The sequence below is a fragment of the Seriola aureovittata genome, chromosome 9, assembly GCF_021018895.1.
Source record: "Seriola aureovittata isolate HTS-2021-v1 ecotype China chromosome 9, ASM2101889v1, whole genome shotgun sequence".
Lineage (NCBI taxonomy): Eukaryota > Metazoa > Chordata > Actinopteri > Carangiformes > Carangidae > Seriola > Seriola aureovittata.
In genome coordinates, this window is record NC_079372.1 from 19,496,978 (window position 1) to 19,517,276 (window position 20,299).

General features: G+C 41.0%; 1 protein-coding gene across 2 annotated transcripts in view; it reads left to right on the forward strand.

The window, feature by feature from the left end:
* Window positions 1-840: 840 nt before the first annotated feature.
* Window positions 841-20,299, forward strand: part of mtor (mechanistic target of rapamycin kinase) — an 81,709-nt gene continuing 62,250 nt past the window's right edge. Inside the window, exons 1-21 of one of the 2 annotated variants that reach the window (XM_056384417.1) lie at window positions 841-980; window positions 1,449-1,591; window positions 1,837-1,945; window positions 2,097-2,329; window positions 2,942-3,142; window positions 3,260-3,394; window positions 3,476-3,751; window positions 4,549-4,711; window positions 4,946-5,129; window positions 5,783-5,911; window positions 6,117-6,361; window positions 7,344-7,553; window positions 7,990-8,195; window positions 8,738-8,860; window positions 9,034-9,117; window positions 10,018-10,110; window positions 10,607-10,741; window positions 11,535-11,664; window positions 15,892-16,142; window positions 16,255-16,341; window positions 17,974-18,141. In XM_056384417.1, coding sequence (XP_056240392.1) covers window positions 1,463-1,591; window positions 1,837-1,945; window positions 2,097-2,329; window positions 2,942-3,142; window positions 3,260-3,394; window positions 3,476-3,751; window positions 4,549-4,711; window positions 4,946-5,129; window positions 5,783-5,911; window positions 6,117-6,361; window positions 7,344-7,553; window positions 7,990-8,195; window positions 8,738-8,860; window positions 9,034-9,117; window positions 10,018-10,110; window positions 10,607-10,741; window positions 11,535-11,664; window positions 15,892-16,142; window positions 16,255-16,341; window positions 17,974-18,141 — 3,291 coding nt within the window. In that variant the 5' untranslated portion in view covers window positions 841-980; window positions 1,449-1,462. The remainder of the gene's footprint in view (window positions 981-1,448; window positions 1,592-1,836; window positions 1,946-2,096; window positions 2,330-2,941; window positions 3,143-3,259; window positions 3,395-3,475; window positions 3,752-4,548; window positions 4,712-4,945; window positions 5,130-5,782; window positions 5,912-6,116; window positions 6,362-7,343; window positions 7,554-7,989; window positions 8,196-8,737; window positions 8,861-9,033; window positions 9,118-10,017; window positions 10,111-10,606; window positions 10,742-11,534; window positions 11,665-15,891; window positions 16,143-16,254; window positions 16,342-17,973; window positions 18,142-20,299) is intronic. The other variant, XM_056384418.1, reaches the window with a different exon arrangement.

Genomic DNA, 20,299 nt, shown 5'->3' on the forward strand with positions numbered 1-20,299 from the left:
TACTGATACTGTCGAGTGTGACGTATTAGAGGAACGTTCAAAGGCATCAAGTCGCGTAGTGAAGTCACAGTGACGCCATTCCGAGATAATACGGAATCCGGGAAGGGACATACAAAACAAAATTTGAGCCAGGGGGAATGAACTAAACAATCAGCAAATTGATAATATATAATTCTTTCTTTTATAAATTATTATTATTGTTATTGAAGATACCAAACAGCAGGCTACATTTGCCCAGTGCAGATAAAAGTCAGTCAATATAATAACAATGTATCGGGAAATATCCTTCCATCTTTTATTTATGAGTGTATGGACATTATTGCCAGAGCAGGTGTGGCATTGTTTCCGGGTACATTTCACACATCGAAAAAATTTCTTATTTAAACTTGATAAGATGATGATTCACAAGGTAAAGGTTGAGGGCAAAGCGTCGTTAAGCAACAATTCCTGAAGGAATAGTGTCCATAACCACGGTATACTCTTTTGGGGTCAAGAAATTCAGAGTAGCTCAATAACTCCATTAATATTTAACAATTGGTTTACTAGAATTATATTATTGTTAAACCAGTTAGGATAAGATAAGGATTTATTTTTGAACATTTTGCTGACTTTTCCCATTTTTTCCCCAAAATAAAACACCTATGCGGGAGAAATTGTTTGTAGATTAATGGCCAAGCCTTTGTCTGTGGAAGATAAGGGGAGTTTCTCTATTTTAAAATCGCACAGAAGTACAAATCCAATCATACTGAAGTTAGCTGTCAGTGCATCAAACCTGCACTCAACTACATGCGAGCTGCGTTTCGGCTGCGCAGCTCAGCGCTTGTGAAGTTTCCTGTGTGCCTTTCTGGAGTCGGTCCAAGTCAACAGAGACATACCCTAGCTAGTTAACCTAGACCTGTACTGTCCAGGTAGACTTACAATGAGAGATATTCTGCAAGCGCCGAATAACAATTAACTGGCCGATATATAAATATAAACACGTAAGTGATACAACATGACTTTATTATCGGATGTAAATGTTTGGTAGATAGCTTAACGTTAGCAAGCAGTAGCTAGCGTTTGCTAAAGAAAACCAGCATGATACACTTATGAGGTTCCAAATTAGCCTGTACCTGAATTATACCCCCTGGACGTGTCAGTATTGCATTAACTGTGTAGACCATGTTAATTTTCCAGCTCAGTTGAATGTCTTTGTGTTTTTTATATTGCTAACTAGCAAGGTTGACACAACCGTTAGCTAACCCTAGACACGTTAGCTAGCTTTACCGTGAGCTAACAACAACAACAACAACATTGACCTGGTGTGTTACCAAATCAATTCAACTATTCTCTCCTTCCAAGTATCGTGTTAACATTTGTTATTGGTGTATCTGTTGCCTTTGTATCCATAACTCAGAAGGTTGTAGTGACAGATTGTGTGTCTCCTTTATGTATTTGTCGTCTTGCAGACAAGGCCATCCAAATGGTGATCATGTCAGGCACAGCCACTGTGCTGCAGCAGTTTGTCAGTGGTCTGAAAAGTCGAAATGAAGACACCAGAGCAAAATCTGCCAAAGATCTGCAGCACTATGTGACTACAGAGCTGAGAGAGGTAACAACAGGCATAAACATGGACGCCATAGAAATCTGTCATGAGGATATGACTATATTCAGAAACACTGTGTACTACTACTGTGTTGTTGCTACAAGAGATGTAGAGTGATCAGCTGCTTACACTGTTTCAGAAGTGAAATGAATCCACACTTCTCTGTGGTTGTTATTATTAGTTTTCTTTACTTAGACATACTCTGTTCCTCCTTGCTGGTTTTTGTTATACTGGTTTTGTGCCTTCCACAGTTAAGCCAAGATGAAGCCACTACATTCTATGATGAGTTAAACCATCACATATTTGAACTGGTATCCAGTTCTGATGTGAATGAGAAGAAAGGAGGCATTCTCGCCATTGGTAAGTTGTCAATACAGTCAAGCCCTTTTTTAAAGTTTACATTTAACTTTAATTTATGAAATTAGCTTGAAAATAACTTATTGTCTCTGTTTATATCACATGAAATATAACAATATAAACACTGTATATGTAAAACTATAATTTGTTCCAGTGAGTCTGATTGGAGTCGAGGGAGGCAATGCCACCAGGATCAGCCGTTTTGCCAACTACCTGCGCAACCTGCTCCCCTCCAGCGACCCAGTGGTTATGGAGATGGCCTCTAAAGCCATGGGCCACCTGTCTATGGCCGGGGACACCTTTACTGCGGAATATGTGGAGTTTGAGGTGAAAAGGGCCCTGGAGTGGCTGGGAGCAGACAGGAATGAAGGCAGACGCCATGCTGCAGTAAGTGACCTGCAGGCAACTGGGACTGTGTTTGTTGTTGAAAAACCACTACTTCTTGTTGCTGCATATGTTTGCTGGAGATGAGGGCAGATGATCATTTGACTCAAGACTATTCCATTGCACCACTGTATTTTTATATCTTACTTTTAGAAAGCTACACTAGGCTTATTTGTGATTAGTCTAGCTTTCCCTGGATAGAAACCATACTCGTTGCTGTTGAGGAGACAGTTTTTTTGTTTGTAACATGAGCAATGTCCTTTGGGATTAAGGAGCTATTACTACTTTGTACATGTATATTCACTGTCCACAAATGATTTTTAAATACATGATTTTTACAGAAAGATTCTGAATGTTTTAGCAGATGTTGTAGTGATCAGTAAAACATTTTGCACTCTATGCACTCAAAGGTGCAGCAGTGCACACAAATTATATTTCCTGTTGCACATTTTATAGATTTTAGATTAAACTTTAGATCCCTGGAATAACATGATAACTGCCTAGTTTCTAATAATAACGCGTTAACTTGCTGTTTATTTACTCTGTAAAGAAGTAAAACATAACAGAGACAATTAATGATTAGACACAGAAATAACGGTTTTCTGCCTATTCCAGGTGTTGGTGTTGAGGGAGCTGGCTGTGAGCGCACCCACCTTCTTCTTTCAGCAAGTGCAGCCCTTCTTTGATAACATCTTTTACGCAGTATGGGATCCCAAGCAAGCCATCCGAGAAGGGGCTGTGTCTGCCCTGCGAGCCTGCCTCATCCTCACCACACAGAGGGAGACCAAGGAAATGCAGAAACCACAGTGGTACAAAGTAGGACATTCTTAATTTTTTAAAGAAGTTTTCTTCGTCAGTATATGTTGTACTTGCCAGGGGAAAACCTATGTCCTTGTGATAGACAGCATGAGTGTTTTGTATTTTCTGCAACAGCAAACCTTCGAGGAGGCAGAAAAAGGTTTTGATGAGACTTTGGCCAAAGAGAAAGGAATGAATCGTGACGACAGGGTCCACGGTGCTCTTCTGATCCTGAATGAGTTGGTTCGCATCAGCAGTATGGAAGGAGAGGTCAGTTCTGATTTCACTGTGGACACATTCCTCACATCCAAAAAACAAAACATTCCACTCACTGGTTTACTTCTATGACAGCGCATGCGTGAGGAGATGGAGGAGATCACGCAGCAGCAGCTGGTCCATGATAAGTACTGCAAGGAGCTGATGGGATTTGGAACCAAGCCCCGCCATATCACCCCCTTCACTAGCTTCCAGTCGGTGCAGCCACAGCAGTCAAACGCCCTCCTGGGCTTGTTGGGCTACAGCACGCCTCAGGGCTTCCTCAGCTTCGGAGCCACACCGGTACCCGCCAAGACCTCACTGGTGGAGAGCCGATACTGCCGTGAGCTGATGGAGGAGCGATTCGACCAGGTAGATTTTACAGCAGGGGTCTGGCTACTCCAGGGGCGCAACAATTGTTTTCACAGATAACCAGTTTAACAGCTCAAGAAACTGTTCATGGCTGTAATGGCACAACTCTTAAGATATATAATTTCTTTTATGTTATTTTAAGCAAAAACATGATCGTGACGCTTCTTAAATGGACATCAAACCCTGCACAACTATGCAGCTTGTACCTGCTGTTCAGCTGTTGTTTTATTTCACTCCAGAATGAGCGCTAGGGTGAACTGGTTTTGGGTGCAGAGCAGTAATGGAGTACATGATGATATTGAAGCTCAGTTTTTATTTGGACTGCCTATATGTTGCCTACAGGGAGAGCTAAGTTCTAGATTGCATATTTAATGTTAAGATTATCTGCAAGGATAAGTGAAGGTAGACTAAAGAATCTTTGACAAGAAATTGCTTTAGATAATATTTAGATTAGATAATATAGATATTTAGATAATTTTTTTTCAGCCCTAAATTTGTTCAGGATTTTCATCTACCCAGTAGCCCACCATATATGTCCTAGCATATGTGTATAAGCAATTATTATTATTAAGAAGCGTCCCTTACATTAAATCTAAGGGAGACGGTGTGTGGGAGTTTTCTCATTTTAAGATTTCTGACTTTATGTCAGAAGTATTGCCCCTTAGCTCCCACGGTAATTGCAGTGGGCTTGTGAAGATATTTAAAAAGTATGTCACAAGGTGAACAACACAAGGCCAGTGCTATTTTGATGCACTAGATAATAGTTTACACAACCTTTCATTATGTTGTTTGTCCAGGTATGTCGATGGGTGCTGAAATACAAGGCCAGTAAAAACCCTCTGATCCAGATGACCATCCTCAACCTGCTTCCACGCCTGGCTGCTTTCCAGCCACATACCTTTACAGGTGGGACCCATTCATGTTTGAATGTCGTCCATGATCCGGTTGAATCCATCTTTGGTAAATTAACTTGCAACCATTCATTCTTCCTATCAATGTATCTGCTGTTGATGCGTAAGAAATGTGAAGAGATCATGAGCATTACTTTTTGTTCTCCTCCGTCCTGATGTCAGTTGGCTTTTGTTGTAATAAATTGCTTGTAATTTCTCCCAGTCGGTTGATGTATGTGTTCTCCACAAAGCCCTACATCTGTGCTTAATCATTTGCTTTGTGGTTGCTCCATCCACCATGCAGACCAGTACCTGTCAGACACCATGGGCTACCTGCTGGGCTGTTTGAAGAAGGAGAAAGAGAGGACGGCTGCTTTCCAGGCCCTGGGGCTACTGGTTGTGGCCGTCAGGGCAGAAATTCAGCCGTACCTCTCCAAGATCCTTGAGATCATCAAGGCGGCCCTGCCACCGAAGGACTTTGCGCACAAGTCAGTAATTATAAATATTATCTTGTCTCACAGTTTGTGTCAGAGTCTCTAGATACTAAATATTATGTTACTTACTTTATATTTCTTCATATTCACATATTGATATGTCGTATCAGATCAGATTATCCTGTTGTATTTTAGTTCTTGGCTGTGTCAGAAATGTAAAATATACCCTACTTTCCTCTAACAATCCCACAATACAATACTCCATATTTTATAGATGCAAAGAATTACCATTGTCCGACTTCACGGCTGATGCAAAATGGCGATTAGTTAGTGTCTGAAATCTCAATTTACTGCTCACCAACACTCATGACTCCCTAATAAGGAACTGATTTTGGACACAGCTACACAGTTTTGTTCATTTCTCTTGTCTCTTTAGTTTCTATTATCATTGCCGTTTCACATGTTTTAAGGATCATTCTGTTTTATAGCTTTAGGTTGGATGAGACCCTCCCTAATCTCCAAGGGCTAAATTCATTCTCACTCTATTAATGAAAAATAGAAAACCACATCGAACATTTATATTCTGGGTAGTATCTGCTCTGTGGTGGAGTTGTTTAAAAATTATTTTTGGGATACTTTCCATGAAATGAAAAGAGACTCATCATTATAGTGTATGTTTTACACTTTCTGGTCTTCTGTGTGTGCAGGAGGCAGAAGACCATGCAGGTGGATGCCACAGTGTTCACCTGTATCAGCATGCTTTCCAGAGCCATGGGTCCCAGCATCCAGCCAGACATCAAGGAGCTGCTGGAGCCTATGCTGGCTGTGGGCCTGAGGTAAGACAGAATACATTTCACCACAGTGCTAAATAATTCAACTGACAAGGCTCTGCCTTTGCCTCCTGAACTTTTTGGGCTGGGTTTATACATGTAGCAAGATTTAAATCCAGAATTTGAATTATATTTGTTGATTTTACTTAGTCCTTATTTAACTTACAGTATGTTTAAAGGTCTGTTTGTCCACTTTGTCCTATTCACGTAGTCCTGCGCTGACAGCAGTGCTGTATGACCTGAGCCGCCAAATCCCCCAGCTGAAGAAGGACATTCAAGACGGTCTTCTGAAGATGCTTTCCCTCGTGTTGATGCACAAGCCGCTGCGTCACCCTGGCATGCCCAAAGGCCTGGCTCACCAGCTGGCCTCGCCAAGCCTCACCAACATCCCAGAGGCAAGCGACGTTGGCAGCATCACACTGGCCCTGCGCACACTGGGAAGCTTTGAATTTGAGGGTAAGAACCTTGAATAAGGCGCAGCTTCTGAAAAATAATGGGCTTAAAGTAGGACTTTACATAACACAAAACCCAAAGAATGAAAAAATATGCAGACTCCCAATTTTGTACTAATGCAGCAAACTCCACTGATTAATCACACTTGTATTGTAAATTCGGTTCTGTCAGTAGAGAAAAATGACACATTTTCAAGCCCTGGTAGTGCCATTCCAGACTGAGAAGATCGTACAGAAATAACTGATGGAGTTAATGCGTTGTTGCCTGCACACTGCACATTCAGTGAAGCTGGAAAGAAATATTGTGCTTTTAAATCGCAGGCATAAACCATCAGGTATAAGACTGAAGCCACTAAAGGTGAAGAAAACACTTCCAGCTGTTCTGTTGATTGGACTCACAGGACTTTAAACAGCATATCACTGGATCAAAAATACTTAACAGTTCTATCTAATAGTCAATTGTATTCTTCTCTTTTTGTTTTTAACTCCCCTTTCACACTGAGTTATTGTCGCATTTTGGTGAAGTTTTATAAATGTATCAACAGAATCTGCGGTTCACTGGTGCGACTGGTAACGTTTCTGTTCACTGCAGTGGCCGTCAACAACATATGTAATATAATTTGCAGTGACAAGGAATTGGGATAACGCAAATAAAATAACAAAATCTTAATATTGCTCAATATTTTCGAGCAGTACTCTTTATATACAGCAGCCTGGGGTGAAACAGTCACTTCTCAAAGTCTGCAGCACACCACCAGACTTCTTCAGAGTTTTAGTTTTCAAATCTCAAACTGTTTGAAATGAGCCAAAGGACGACCCAAGTTATTGCTAATTGAAGCCTGATACATTCATTTCCAAATTGCAAAAACTACACCCAACATGTTTTGTGATTATCTGCCCTCAACTACATCTGTTTAAACAGTATTTTTAATGCCAAATCTCATAGTAGTTCACCCATTATTCTAACTCTCTATGTCTTTAACCAGGACACTCCCTCACCCAGTTTGTGCGCCACTGCGCCGATCACTTCCTAAATAGTGAACACAAGGAGATCCGGATGGAGGCAGCTCGGACCTGCTCACGTCTTCTTACCCCCTCCATCCACCTGATCAACGGCCATGTTGTCAGCCAGACAGCTGTGCAGGTTGTTGCAGATGTGCTCAGCAAGCTGCTGGTTGTTGGAATCACTGACCCAGGTAACGCATGAAAGAGGAGTGGAAGGGCAATCAGAAAGCGCAAGACCTCCACCAAGGCCGATCGAACAGCAGACACCGGACTTCAGAGAAAACAATTCAAAATTCATGGGAAATGATCCGGATATACACCATCCCTCCAGGAAGTCCGGTGCAAAGCAGTTCTGTACTTCTTGTGTAATCCTGTTTACAAACATAGACAGGTGAAAACATAACCTTGGTGGAGATAATAAAAAAGCAGGAGAAAAGGGACAGTAGTGCCATGTGGATTTGATGAGTATTATTTAAAAAAAGAATTGTTAATACTATAGTATCGCTGATAATGAGAACTCGATGTTGAAGGATCAGCATTTCAGCATTTGTGACCTGCAGCAATGACCCATCATGATAAAGGTAATAAAAGAGTCAAATTCATTTTTCTCACCTCTGTTCCTCGCAGATCCAGATATTCGATACTGTGTGTTGGCATCTCTCGACGAGCGTTTTGACGCTCACCTCGCTCAGGCTGAGAACTTGCAGGCGCTGTTTGTCGCACTGAACGATGAAGTGTTTGAGATCAGAGAGCTCGCCATCTGCACAATTGGACGCCTCAGCAGCATGAACCCTGCCTTTGTCATGCCCTTCCTACGCAAGATGCTCATCCAGGTAGGAGAGACACAGCGGGTGGCACATATGAGCAGCACATATGCCATAATCACGTCAATCAATCTTTACACGCCTTCAGCATTAAATTCAAGGGTTTCTTGAGTAGTTCAAATCATGAAAACATTCCAAGACCTTGTTGAAATAATTTGTTTGATTAACAAATCAACATGGTTTCCATTTTGGTTATTATATTCCTGCAAGTGGAGAATATCTTTAATAAAGAATACAATTTTGAGATATTTTTTCTGTCTTATACATCTGTCAACACAAATATCTTATGCTTGAGAAAAATCACTTGTTGTCTGTTGTTTCAATTAGATACCTACAGAGGGCAGAATAGGCCATGGTATTATTCACACCTTTAAAGTCCAAAGTATTCCTGTATAAGACTGTGGTTTCTTTGATGATGGTTTTAGGGAGTTATAGCACACAGACAGCTCCTGTAACACTATTATGTACACCATGAATTCACCTCATTAAGATTCATTCCAGATAAAGAGTAAGTGGCTGTTTGTTTCACTCTGTTTTGAATTTTGTCACAGATCTTAACAGAGCTGGAGCACAGTGGTGTCGGCAGGAACAAAGAGCAGAGTGCTCGTATGCTTGGCCATCTGGTGTCCAACGCCCCCCGCCTCATACGGCCGTATATGGAGCCCATCCTCAAGGTACAACTCTGTTATTTCTCCATTGTGAAGGTGTATAAATCTAAACATTCATATACTCAGACACCTTTCACTATGCTTCTCTCAGGCTGTTACCTGAGAGGAGCATGTGTATTCAGTATAGTTTTCAGTAAAGGCTCAAGTCCATTACCACTCTACTTTTTTTACTTTTACAGGCTCTTATCCTCAAGCTGAAAGACCCAGACCCCAACCCTGGAGTAGTCATTAGTGTGCTTGCGACAATTGGCGAGTTGGCTCAGGTAAGACTGGACCGTTAGACTCCATTATGTTTCGTGAAGACAGTATTAGCATATATATTTCACATTGTTTTTACAGCTGCTGCAGATTGAAACTGAATAAACCTGAGGATTTGCTATCCTGTGCACATGATTACATTGTTTGAGTCTTGCAGTAACAGTTTTAATGCAAACAATCTGGGCTTGTCCTTTTTTCTGAATGTAGAGGATAGAGCCCTACCCATCGATGTGTGCCTTGCTCCATCCTGTCTAGGTGGTACGATGGTCCTCACAGAGGCGTCAGGAAAGCACAGTTAAAGGCAGGCAGACCCTGAAGTTCAGAGAGAGTGCAGGAGATGCTAAGGTAGACCAGGTGTTGACAGTTGGCTCAGTGCAGGACAAAGCAGAAGTGCAGCTGCTCAAGAACCAACAGGCGAAGACGCAGGAAAATGTAGGAAATATAGATGGACATTGAATTCAATATTAACTCTGCGGCTTTGTGATAAAAGATGTATACAAGCAGAGAGCCCCTTTGTGTAGAATTCTTTGGTAAGTGCTAGTGCTGGTATCAAAAAAGACACTGTAATAAATATTGCAGACAGCAAAACATCCCTCTACCCTGACAAATCTGACTCAGGGACACTGAGAACAATGGACTGAAAGCAATAGGAACTTTCCACAACCAAACAAAAGCCTGCCTGCAGAATAATTTGAGAAATGCTTTAATAAGATAAAAATTCTACATAAAGGGCTATTGATTGATAAGGTCATATTAAACAGGGATGACTAGTCATTTTAATGTAAAACAGTGCACAAAGCAATTATTCATCCCCCTTTTAGATTTTCAGAAGATCCTATTGACAGGATATTGGACAGATTATGAGATTTCCACAGCTTTGATTGGTTCTGTGCCTGCTCTGTCAGGTGAGTGGCCTAGAGATGAGGAAGTGGATGGACGAACTTTTTCCTATCATCATGGACATGCTGCAAGACTCCTCCTCATTGGCCAAGCGACAGGTATGTGAAGAAAATGAATCAGCTTCATCTGGTTCTAATGTTTTTTTTTTTTTTTTTTTTTCTCATCTCTCCTCAGCACTACTCCGGGTTCTGAAAAATATTTATTTCTTGGGTACAGTAAATACACATGTACTTCAGTAAACACAGCAGGATATCATTTCGGGAAAGAGTTTAAGTTAGTCAGAAAGCATTTCGAGAACATTGTGCTTCTGGTATTTCCCGTTTAAACAGAATTGTGTGCCAGAACTTAACAAAAGAAAAGGTCATTCAAAAGTATGACCAAATTACCCCTGCAGTATTACAATGGCAGATCAATAAGGGACTGGAAACTAGTTTAGAATTGTTGGCTGGGGCAGGCAAACAGGATTAATGCTTGTTTTTTATTACATGTTTGTAATGAAGCAATGTGAATAAAAGCTGATTCTAAATGTTATGATTCATGTTTCTCTATCAATAGCTTTGATCAAAGAGAATCTTCCTCTTGATTTTCCACCAGGTGGCGCTGTGGACACTGGGCCAGCAGGTGGCTAGCACGGGCTACGTGGTGGAGCCTTACCGCAAGTACCCTTCCCTTCTGGAGGTGCTGCTCAACTTCCTCAAGACGGAACAAAACCAGGGGATCAGGAGAGAGGTATGCTCACAGTGACTCAGTATGAGGCCAGAAACCTTTTTACCTGTCAACACACACCAAACACGGAAAGGTCTGTTTAGACGTGTTGACTTTGACCAGTGAATTATAATCGCATGAATACGTACAGTATGAGGCCATGCGCATTTTTCCATATTTATCCGTAGTTATGTGGAACTTTTTTCCAAAGTCCTGAGTTGTGATGTAAGTGATAATTGTCATAATTTCTTCTCTCGCCTGTTACATTATGTGAGGCTCAGAGTGACTTGTCAGTGTGGTGTACGGCGCACGGATGCTAGCTCTGGTAACTCTTGCACTTTGTCTCCACTATCGAACTGATCTGAAATCCCTCCAGTATCACTTTAAACTTTAAACTTTATTAATGCAGGAATATCCCACATCCCACAAGCATCAAATACTCAATATAAATCAGTTCCAGTGGGCACACACATAAAGAAGTTTCATTACATCCAGAGATGCTTCTCAAACCACTCATGCAACATACTCCAACACCTCTGCTGCTGATGTTTTGACTTTATTTTCGTTTTCGTGTTGCAAATATTCCTCACTTTACCAATAAGTGGATAAATAACAGAGCATCAGAGCTGTAAGGAGACAGTAGTAACTGTTTAAGTGTTTCAAAAAAAGATTGATAAATAGCTTGGCTTGTTTTTTTTTTTTAATGCTTAAACGATAATTGTACAAATAATTCTAAACATCAGTAGCCACATCAAAGTCGAGTGCAAGAGGCTGGTTGAAATTGCTAACTGTGTGCGTGCTGCATGTCTCCCAACAGGCTATCCGTGTTCTGGGTCTTCTCGGTGCTCTGGACCCCTACAAGCATAAGGTGAACATCGGGATGATTGACCAATCCCGAGACGCCTCCGCTGTCTCACTCTCTGAGTCCAAGTCCAGTCAGGACTCAGGTAGGCTTGTGATCACTTCTTATTTGAGTTCCTTTAAGTTGCAGTATAGTAAGTATTGTAAAGAGTTTGTATGTACAGGACTTGGTATTATTGTGGCCTTAGATAACTTCCATTCACCATAATGGATTTGTTTTTTTTAATAATATAAACACTCCAGTCAGGAAATGCTCAAATCTGGCAGCAGGTAGCCCCCAGACAGAGACACATTTCTCCACTTCACACTTCAAGGATTATAAGGGAAACTTATTTGAACAAACAACTTCCGTCTTAAAGGTCACAAAACTTATGAAGTGGCAGTTGCCATTTTAGAAGATTTATAAAACGTAAAAGTGATTCAAAAAAAGAAGTCTGAGATGTAAAACAAGACATTTGCAGTTGGTCATAATTTGCTGCATCAATTATTCTGCAACATTTGGACTGATAATGTTCCAGCTACAGATTGTGTGTCTGTGTTTTTTTGTTTTTTCTTGTCAAGCTTATAAAAGGACATAGTGACGCAATCCAGCTAATGTGTACAGGACAGATGTTCACAGGTCATAATATTTTCTAAACCAGCTGTTTAGTGATAGAAGATGTATTCTTGAACTGAACAATATCAGTTAGTTATAAGTCAGTGCAGTGGAAAGAGCTGTGAGTATAACATACCTTTGAAATCTTGAGCACACTTTTCCATTGGTCAGAATACGATCACTCGAGAGAGGAACTGAATACATCCTTTAATTATCTGCCTTGTTGAATCCGGCTCATGTGAACTAATGAAATCCTCTCTGGCCAAAACCACTTATCATTTACAGTTTGGCTGTTATACATTGTATAAATCTACAGCTCATTATGAATAAACTGCAGAGAAATGAAATGTCCATGTGCTCAAAACATTTGAAAAGTCAACAGCAACTCTGACTTTAGGTTTGAAGAGAAGATCAAAGTTCTAAAAGCTAAATCTCCTGAATGAGGACGATTAATTGGCTAGAGTCAAACTCTAGTTGAGATATTCAGACTTAAATCGGACTTATCACAGTTTTATAGACTGATTGTAAGTGATTTACATCACTGTTTCTATTTGGGAGAATTGATTTCTGATACGGTTCATATACACTTAAATGTAGAACCATATCAACTGAATCATTCATCATCTTATTGCTGGCAGACTCTGTTTTGTTAATATATTTGTTTTCACGAACCCTCAGAACAAAGCATGAAATTTATGTGACGAGAGGAACACTGAGTTTTATTTTTTTTTTTTTACCTTGGCAGTGTCTGTATGAAAAGATGAATTTGTGTCCAAATACTGTCATTACTTAGTTAATACCAGGTTGTACATCTGGGTCATATTCTTTCCCACCAGTCTTCCTGCTTCGCTCACTTTTAACCCACTACATTAACTGTTACACACCAATGGCTACAAACACTGAATTCAGGTAGATAAATTATAAACACTCTCATAGTAATTCAGGAGCTTTTTACGTGCCTTTACTTTGGACGGAGAATTTTAAATTGAATTGCAGCACATAATGAAAAGTGTTGCTCCCTCAAAGGCTGTCGTCCTCTGGAGAGCTTGAAAATTCATAATGATGACAATAAAAATGCTAATCTGTCTGTAGTCATGTGGATTGTGTATGGAGAATGCAGGTCTCCACTTGTCCGATCCAGTCACATGTCTCAGTATGTGACCTTGGACAATATGGTAATAGTTTTACCAGTTTGTTCTCGGACTAAATGGACTGTGACCAGAACTGGAGGCCGTATATCTGTTGGCAGATTTGTCAGGGTCAGCGTCTGGAGCACTAGCATCTTTGACAGCATGTGTTTTGTTATGTGGGAGGCCATTGGCTGGGCCCATCTCCTCACCTGACTTCAAACAGGACCAATCACGTCACTACAGAACGTCAGGGTCATAAAACTGATGAAATGATGTGTATTCCTTCTTAGTAGGTTGCTGTACTTACAGCTGTTATTATGGCGAGGAAACAATTCAGTTTTTTTTTTCCCCCAACACAGCTGAAGCCTGAATTACTACAGTACTGCTGCCTCACTTAGCTACACTGGTGCCTGTTTGTGGGTTGTAAAGATACAGATGTGTGGCCATCTATCACCATCATTAACCTAGACCTGGTGAAGGCTGGAATTAAAGATCCAGCAGAAAAGCTACCCTCTGTTACCTACAGGCCCCGTGCCAATCTGTATGTCTACAGCCCAGAGTCTGAGGGGAGACAGCTGGAGCAGCTGAAACTGTACTCCTGCAGAAGGCCAGTGAAACGCTGGATACCAGACATCTGTATTCTCACATGCCTTGTAAAACTCAGTAGCTCTGCATAGATAAATGGACAGACTGACCCCATTTGCATTGTCTGTCACAGAAAACATTAATAAAACTACTTATTTAAAAATTTAAATGTGCATTATAAATGTTAAAAAAAAAAGACCTCCAGTGTTGCTTGGCTTATTTTAAGAAATGCAAGAAAGAAGAAAGAAAATTCTGCTCTGTAAATCTGGGCGTGACTGCCAAAACCCTCATGCGGCTCCTTAGATTCTCCAGCACTTGAAGTGATGCTGAAACAGTGTAATACAGATGGCAGCAATATCTTAAATGTTGGGGTAAAAGCGAGATTTATCAAGCGCTCGACCCAAAAAAAAAAAAGGCACTATTTACTAGCTGCTCATGAGAAGATGGAATTCGATCCAGGGAGGCTGGATTGAGTTATACATCTGTGAGCTGGACGCCTTATCAGACACCAAAACCCTACACAGGTTTATATGCTGTGCAGTGTTTTATCAGGAATGTGCTCTTGCATGTATTTGATTGGTCGAACAATGAATGTATGTACTGTAAATATTGTGTCGCATAGAACATTTCTCTTCTATCTTTTTTAAAATCTCACAATGTGTGTGTGTGTGAGCATGTACAGTGTTATTGAGGCCTCATAGTGGAATTCATGATGATTCTTCAGTCAACCAGATTTTACGGTGCAAGTAAACCACAACATGGAGGCAATTTTTCTTTTCAAGAAAAGATGTTTCCACTAACGCGTGAAGGATCTGCTGTATTCTGCCGGTTCAATCCTCACCGTGTGCCAAACCACTCGCGGAGGTGGTCAGATGTATTTTAATATGTTAAGTCTCTTTATGATTATAAACACAAATCTGTCAGTTGGTTGCCTTGATCAATCTAAATCTTATATAGCATAGTTACCTCATTTAAAACGATAATGTGCTCGGTGTATTTAATTTGTGCTCTGGTATTATCACACATCTAGCTGAAAGTTATATAACTGTGCGAACTCATATCATTGTGTAATACCTCATAATGGCAAAACAAGAATGAAAAGTAGCCCAAAAAAGAAACGGTAATATGTTTATGTTGGCAAACAAAGTTAGTTTTCCATAGCTGCTCTTGAGGTTTTAAACAAGACGAAACACACAGTCATCAACTATTACAGTGAAGCTTCGTCTTGAAATAAAAAAGAACAAAAAAAAAAAAAAATCCTTATTTGATTTGTTGGCCGGTGCTATAATGAGAGTTGGTGCCAGAACTGACAAGTGTCCAGCAGCAACAAGCCAACAACATCTCCTCTCCTATCAGCCCATTACTGTTGTCAGAATTTATCACCAGCACCAGAAGCATTTACTGTATTTAGTGCGGAGGAAAGGAGGCGTCGACAGACGCAGACTCACACACTGGAGAATGATTGCTTGGCTAATGGTCTTGCAGAGTCATGACAGCATTGCATTCACTCCTACATATTCACAAGGGGTTAATGCAGGAATTGGATTTATAAAATATGAATCCTTTAAGCCTTTAGCTCTTAGTCTGAGCTTCTTTGTTACGTTACTGATCATTCTGTCTTGTGCTTTTGGAGTCATCTCAGGTGGGTGCCCACCTCCCCATGAGGGGAGAGTATCCATAGAACTAAATCATCTCCATTTATAGACAGTTTGTCTGACTGTTGAATATCTAAACTCTACCAGATGACTCAGTAGCTCTTTCATATTAACACTTTTCATTACTTTTTTGAGGACGTAGCATTTGAGCTCTTGTGTTACCATCAGGAAGCTTCCCTCAGATAGTTGACAAAAGTAGAAATACTTGGCTGGAAGTACCAGCGGCTTTCTCATTTGTTTATTGCACATCGTATAATCTTCCTCAAGAGTGTGAGACGTTGCAGGTGTTGCATGATTATTCAGTAACAAAAACAAAAGTGAACCCCTCTGTTTTCTCTTCCTTCCCAGCTGACTACAGCACCAGTGAGATGCTAGTGAACATGGGCAACCTGCCCCTGGATGAGTTTTACCCGGCCGTGGCAATCGTCACCCTGATGCGCATCCTGAGGGACCCTTCACTCTCTAACCACCATACTATGGTGGTCCAGGCTGTCACCTTCATCTTTAAGTCTCTTGGCCTCAAGTGTGTCCAGTTCCTTCCCCAGGTCATGCCCACTTTCCTCAATGTCATCCGGGTCTGTGATGCCAGCATCCGAGAGGTAGGCAGCACTGCAGAACGAGAGGGAAGAGGCTGTTTCCTGGTTAATGTTCAGATATTCACAAAGCGGGTCTCTCACTCACTTCGCTGTCTGTGCTCTTGTTGTCGTCCAGTTCCTCTTCCAGCAGATGGGAATGGTGGTGTGCTTTGTGAAGATCCACATCCGCCCCTACATGGACGACATCTTCACCCTCATCAGAGTGAGTAGCTGTGTCAATACCCCCACCTTCCCCATCCCTCTCCATTCTCTAAGCACTGATCATCCTGCCCCTCTTGTTTTCTTGTGAGTCAGGCAAACAGCTGCAAACTCTTAATTGCACTCAGTTGTGCTCTCTACTTTCCTCATTAGGAGTAATGTGTTCAATGCCCCTTGATGAAAGTCTCCCTTCATGTCACACAAAAAAACACATCATGTGTGGTGTGATACTTAACCGTCAAGATTAAAAGAAGCTGTGTGAGTCTGAGAATGAGAAATCATGTTAGTTATAGTTGGACAATATACTTTTGTTCCCTTTGTTTAGAGTTGCTCATTGTTTAGAGTTACTCTGCTAGGACCTGCTCTTTTGTACATTTCCACTCATTCATATCCAATAAAAAAAAAACTCTGACATTCACTCCTATCACATGATGTGCAAGAACTCCTAAAGTCATGGCCCCTGCGCTTTCACAAACACACGTGTCTAGCACACAATGTGACTGTCCTTGTGTCAGAATTTTAGGTAACATTGTTACCGACACTTTTGCGATGGCGGTAAACGGTGACTCCTCCTGGAGAAAAGTAATCGAGAGAACTGGACCAATGTGCCTCGGGTCCCTCTGAGTTCATAAACGGCGAGTGAAACAAAGAATCTATTCAGTTTTGCTCCAGCTCAGTTCCCGCATCCAGATGAGGAGGCTGGAATAGCCATTCAGGATGTACACTCACTTGCACTCTAGTCAGCTGCCACAGGGAGGGAAAGCAGGAAGTTGGGGGCTGCTCGAGACCTCTGGTCACCGACAAAACACCTCCGCCAGATCTCACAGCTGAGGCCCATTGACTGATTGACGTATTGCGTGACTTCAAGTCCTCCAACTTAACTCCCAATTGTTATAATCGCCAATGTACACAGTGGCCATGTCTAAATTTTCCAAAACGGTGTCACAAGTCACACAGAGACGTGATGTCAGTCCCAGTTGACAGGAAATTATCTCCATTCCTCGCTATCTACGATTATATTGCTCTCTCTCTCTCTCACTCTCTCTCTGCCTCTGGCATGTGAACGTTTTGTATTTCCAGAGGGAAATCTGTCTGAACGTCTCTCTCACACTCACCTCATTGATGGAAACACATTTTGACCCAATTCCTCAGACCGGCAAAAAAAAAAACAACCCCTCAGTACTATACCAGAGCAAGGTGGATGAGGTAGTGCTTTGAGCTAAGCTGCTTTGGACGTACCCTCAGAATATTGTAAAACTTTATATACAGAAATTGGACTTGTATTAATTTAGGTCACTCATATTTAGGCCAGTGGAGTCTTTTTGTTAGCTCAGCAAGTATTCATATGTTGGCTCTATGTTTTAAGAAAATATACCTGCAGATATTATTTAACTGTTGTTGTTCAGTTCAGGTGGTGGACTAACTTTAATCTTCATATGATATTAGAGCTGGGAAACTGAAACCTAGCATCAGGTCACTGGGAGAGTGGATATGTGTACATTCGACTTACAGTACTGCAGTCCACTTGCGTGCTGTACAAAGCCATGCACAGAGTTTATAGTTTCTCAGTATTGGAAGAAATACTCCATGTGATGTGGTTCTAACTAATAACAACATGTTTTGCTCTGTGCTGCAGGAGTACTGGACGCCAAACAACCCCATGCAGAACACCATCATCCTCCTGATTGAGCAGATTGTGGTGGCACTGGGCGGAGAGTTCAAGCTCTATCTGCCTCAGCTCATCCCACACATGCTGCGTGTCTTCATGCACGACAACAGCACCGGGCGCAGTGTCACTATCAAGGTGAGTGAAAGGTGGTGCTGTTTACAGATGACAAAAATCTGCAGTCCTGCTGTGTAATTATAGGCTTACACCAGGCTGAAGTAGAGAAAGCTTTATTGTCTATGAGTTTAGAACAAGAAGAAAAGCTGCTATTAGTCCCACATTGACTCACAGAGGTTATCCTGGACAAAATAATACCAGATAACAACTAATTCTAAGCTTTTATTATTTGACAGTCCTCAGAAGGTTTAGCAGTAAAACATGCCTTTTGTCTTTATAAAAGATTGAGAAATAAATGTTTTGTGATTTCTTTTGTTTGTTTTTCTAAAGTCAAAACGTTCAATTATACAGAATATGAAAATGTACTGAATAAATCAGAGAAGAAAAGTGAAAAACAAACATACAAACTGAACTGAAAAATATAAACAATAGAGGAACAACACATTGAGAGGTTGCAGAGATGAATCCGGAAAGGCTGGAATTGAAATTGTGGTCACAGAGCTGGAACAGCTTAAACAAAGTGTTCTCAGAGCCCTCAGCAGAGACATAACAAATAAAAAAATATTGCTTGGAAACAGGTTCATGCTGCCACGAATGCTTACTCAGCAGAGTGCAGAGCAGCAGCAGAAATAAAAATGAAACTGACTCATTTGAACGTACAGTACTTGCAATAAACAGAGACCAAACTGCCTGCTGTGGTCCACTGCACAGGCAGTATAATCATCATCATCATCATCAGAGAGACCCCAGTGTGTGTGCTTTTAATAATGTGCTCATAATGAGGTTATTTTCTTAGTGTAGTCCTCTCTATGATTTAATTGTCTTTTTTTTTTTTTATACTGCCTGAATATGTGATATGATATGTTTGATCTCAGTTTTCTATCTGAGACCGTCACTGTTTTCTCATGCTTATTTATTTACCGTTTGCAAATCTGAAGGATTATACCAGTTTTTCCTCTATTTTGTGTATCATGTTTTTAATATACAGTAGTCTTTGTTGAACCCAAAGCCCTGTGTGTAGTGCAACATTGATGAATCCCACATTTTGCCTAGAAAAAGAGTGGAGCTTTTCCAAATGTGTCCCATGTGCACATCAGTACATCAGATTGCAGCAGGCTTTTGAGTCGAGAGGATGAGGTTTGGGAACTGTGGATGTAGAACAGCTGAATAAGCCGATAGGTCACAGAAATTAAAAAGCTGAATGGAAGGATCTTTAATATGTTGTAGCAAGTAATTGCTGATTAATAATCTAATTATATCAACAGAGAAGCAAGTTTGAACAGATACTGGAGATTTGAATGTAGCCGGTGTGGGTTTCGACCACTAGCAGCACTGTAGAGCCACGCTTTTATGAGTGTGTCCCTGTATGAGGCACAGGCAGGTGGGCTGCACGCTACACATTCCTGCAGACGGTGTAATGTTATTTCACTAATCAGCAGTTTGTGGCGGTAACGCTCCAAGCCAAAAGGAAAGAAAAAAGGTGACTGCTAACCTTGGATGTATAACATGGATATAAACAGTGCAGTTTCTAATGCTTTCAGCACACGTACCTTTAAATACCAACATAGCAAATTATTTTTTGAACCTTTTCGAGGGAAGCCTAATGGCGCAGTTGGACTGAAATTCGTTTCCCATTCAATGCGGAACAGAGGCGACACATTCACTTCCAGCTGCGTATTGACCTGCCTCCGGTGCGTTTTTGCAGAGTTCAGCCTAATTGAACTTTGACACACACAATTGCGAGACTCTCCAGTGTCCAGCTGGTCTGAGAGATAGTGTTGCATTGACCTCTCATTCAGGAAATATCGCTTGTGCAGCAATAATAAAAGGAGCAGAGAAGGAAGGGAGGCTGTTTGGCTGCAGTGGGCCAGGGCGCAGACACAGGTTAATAAAACGCTGTAAAGGTAGAAATTTTGTGGAACGCTGTTGTGAGCATGTTAGCTATGGTTGCTATAGTAGTTTATGTGTACATCCCATCTTGCATTATTTCCTGTTCCCCCTGCTTTTTAGCCACACAGCATAAAATAAATATTACCAGGCGGAGAAAAGCGAAAGATGTACAGGAAAGAGGGAAAAGCACTTACACATCCATATGTGCTTGTAGTTGCTTCCTACAGTCTATTCTAAAATATGGACAACTGAAGGTGAAATATCTTTACACACAAATATATGGTAGGTG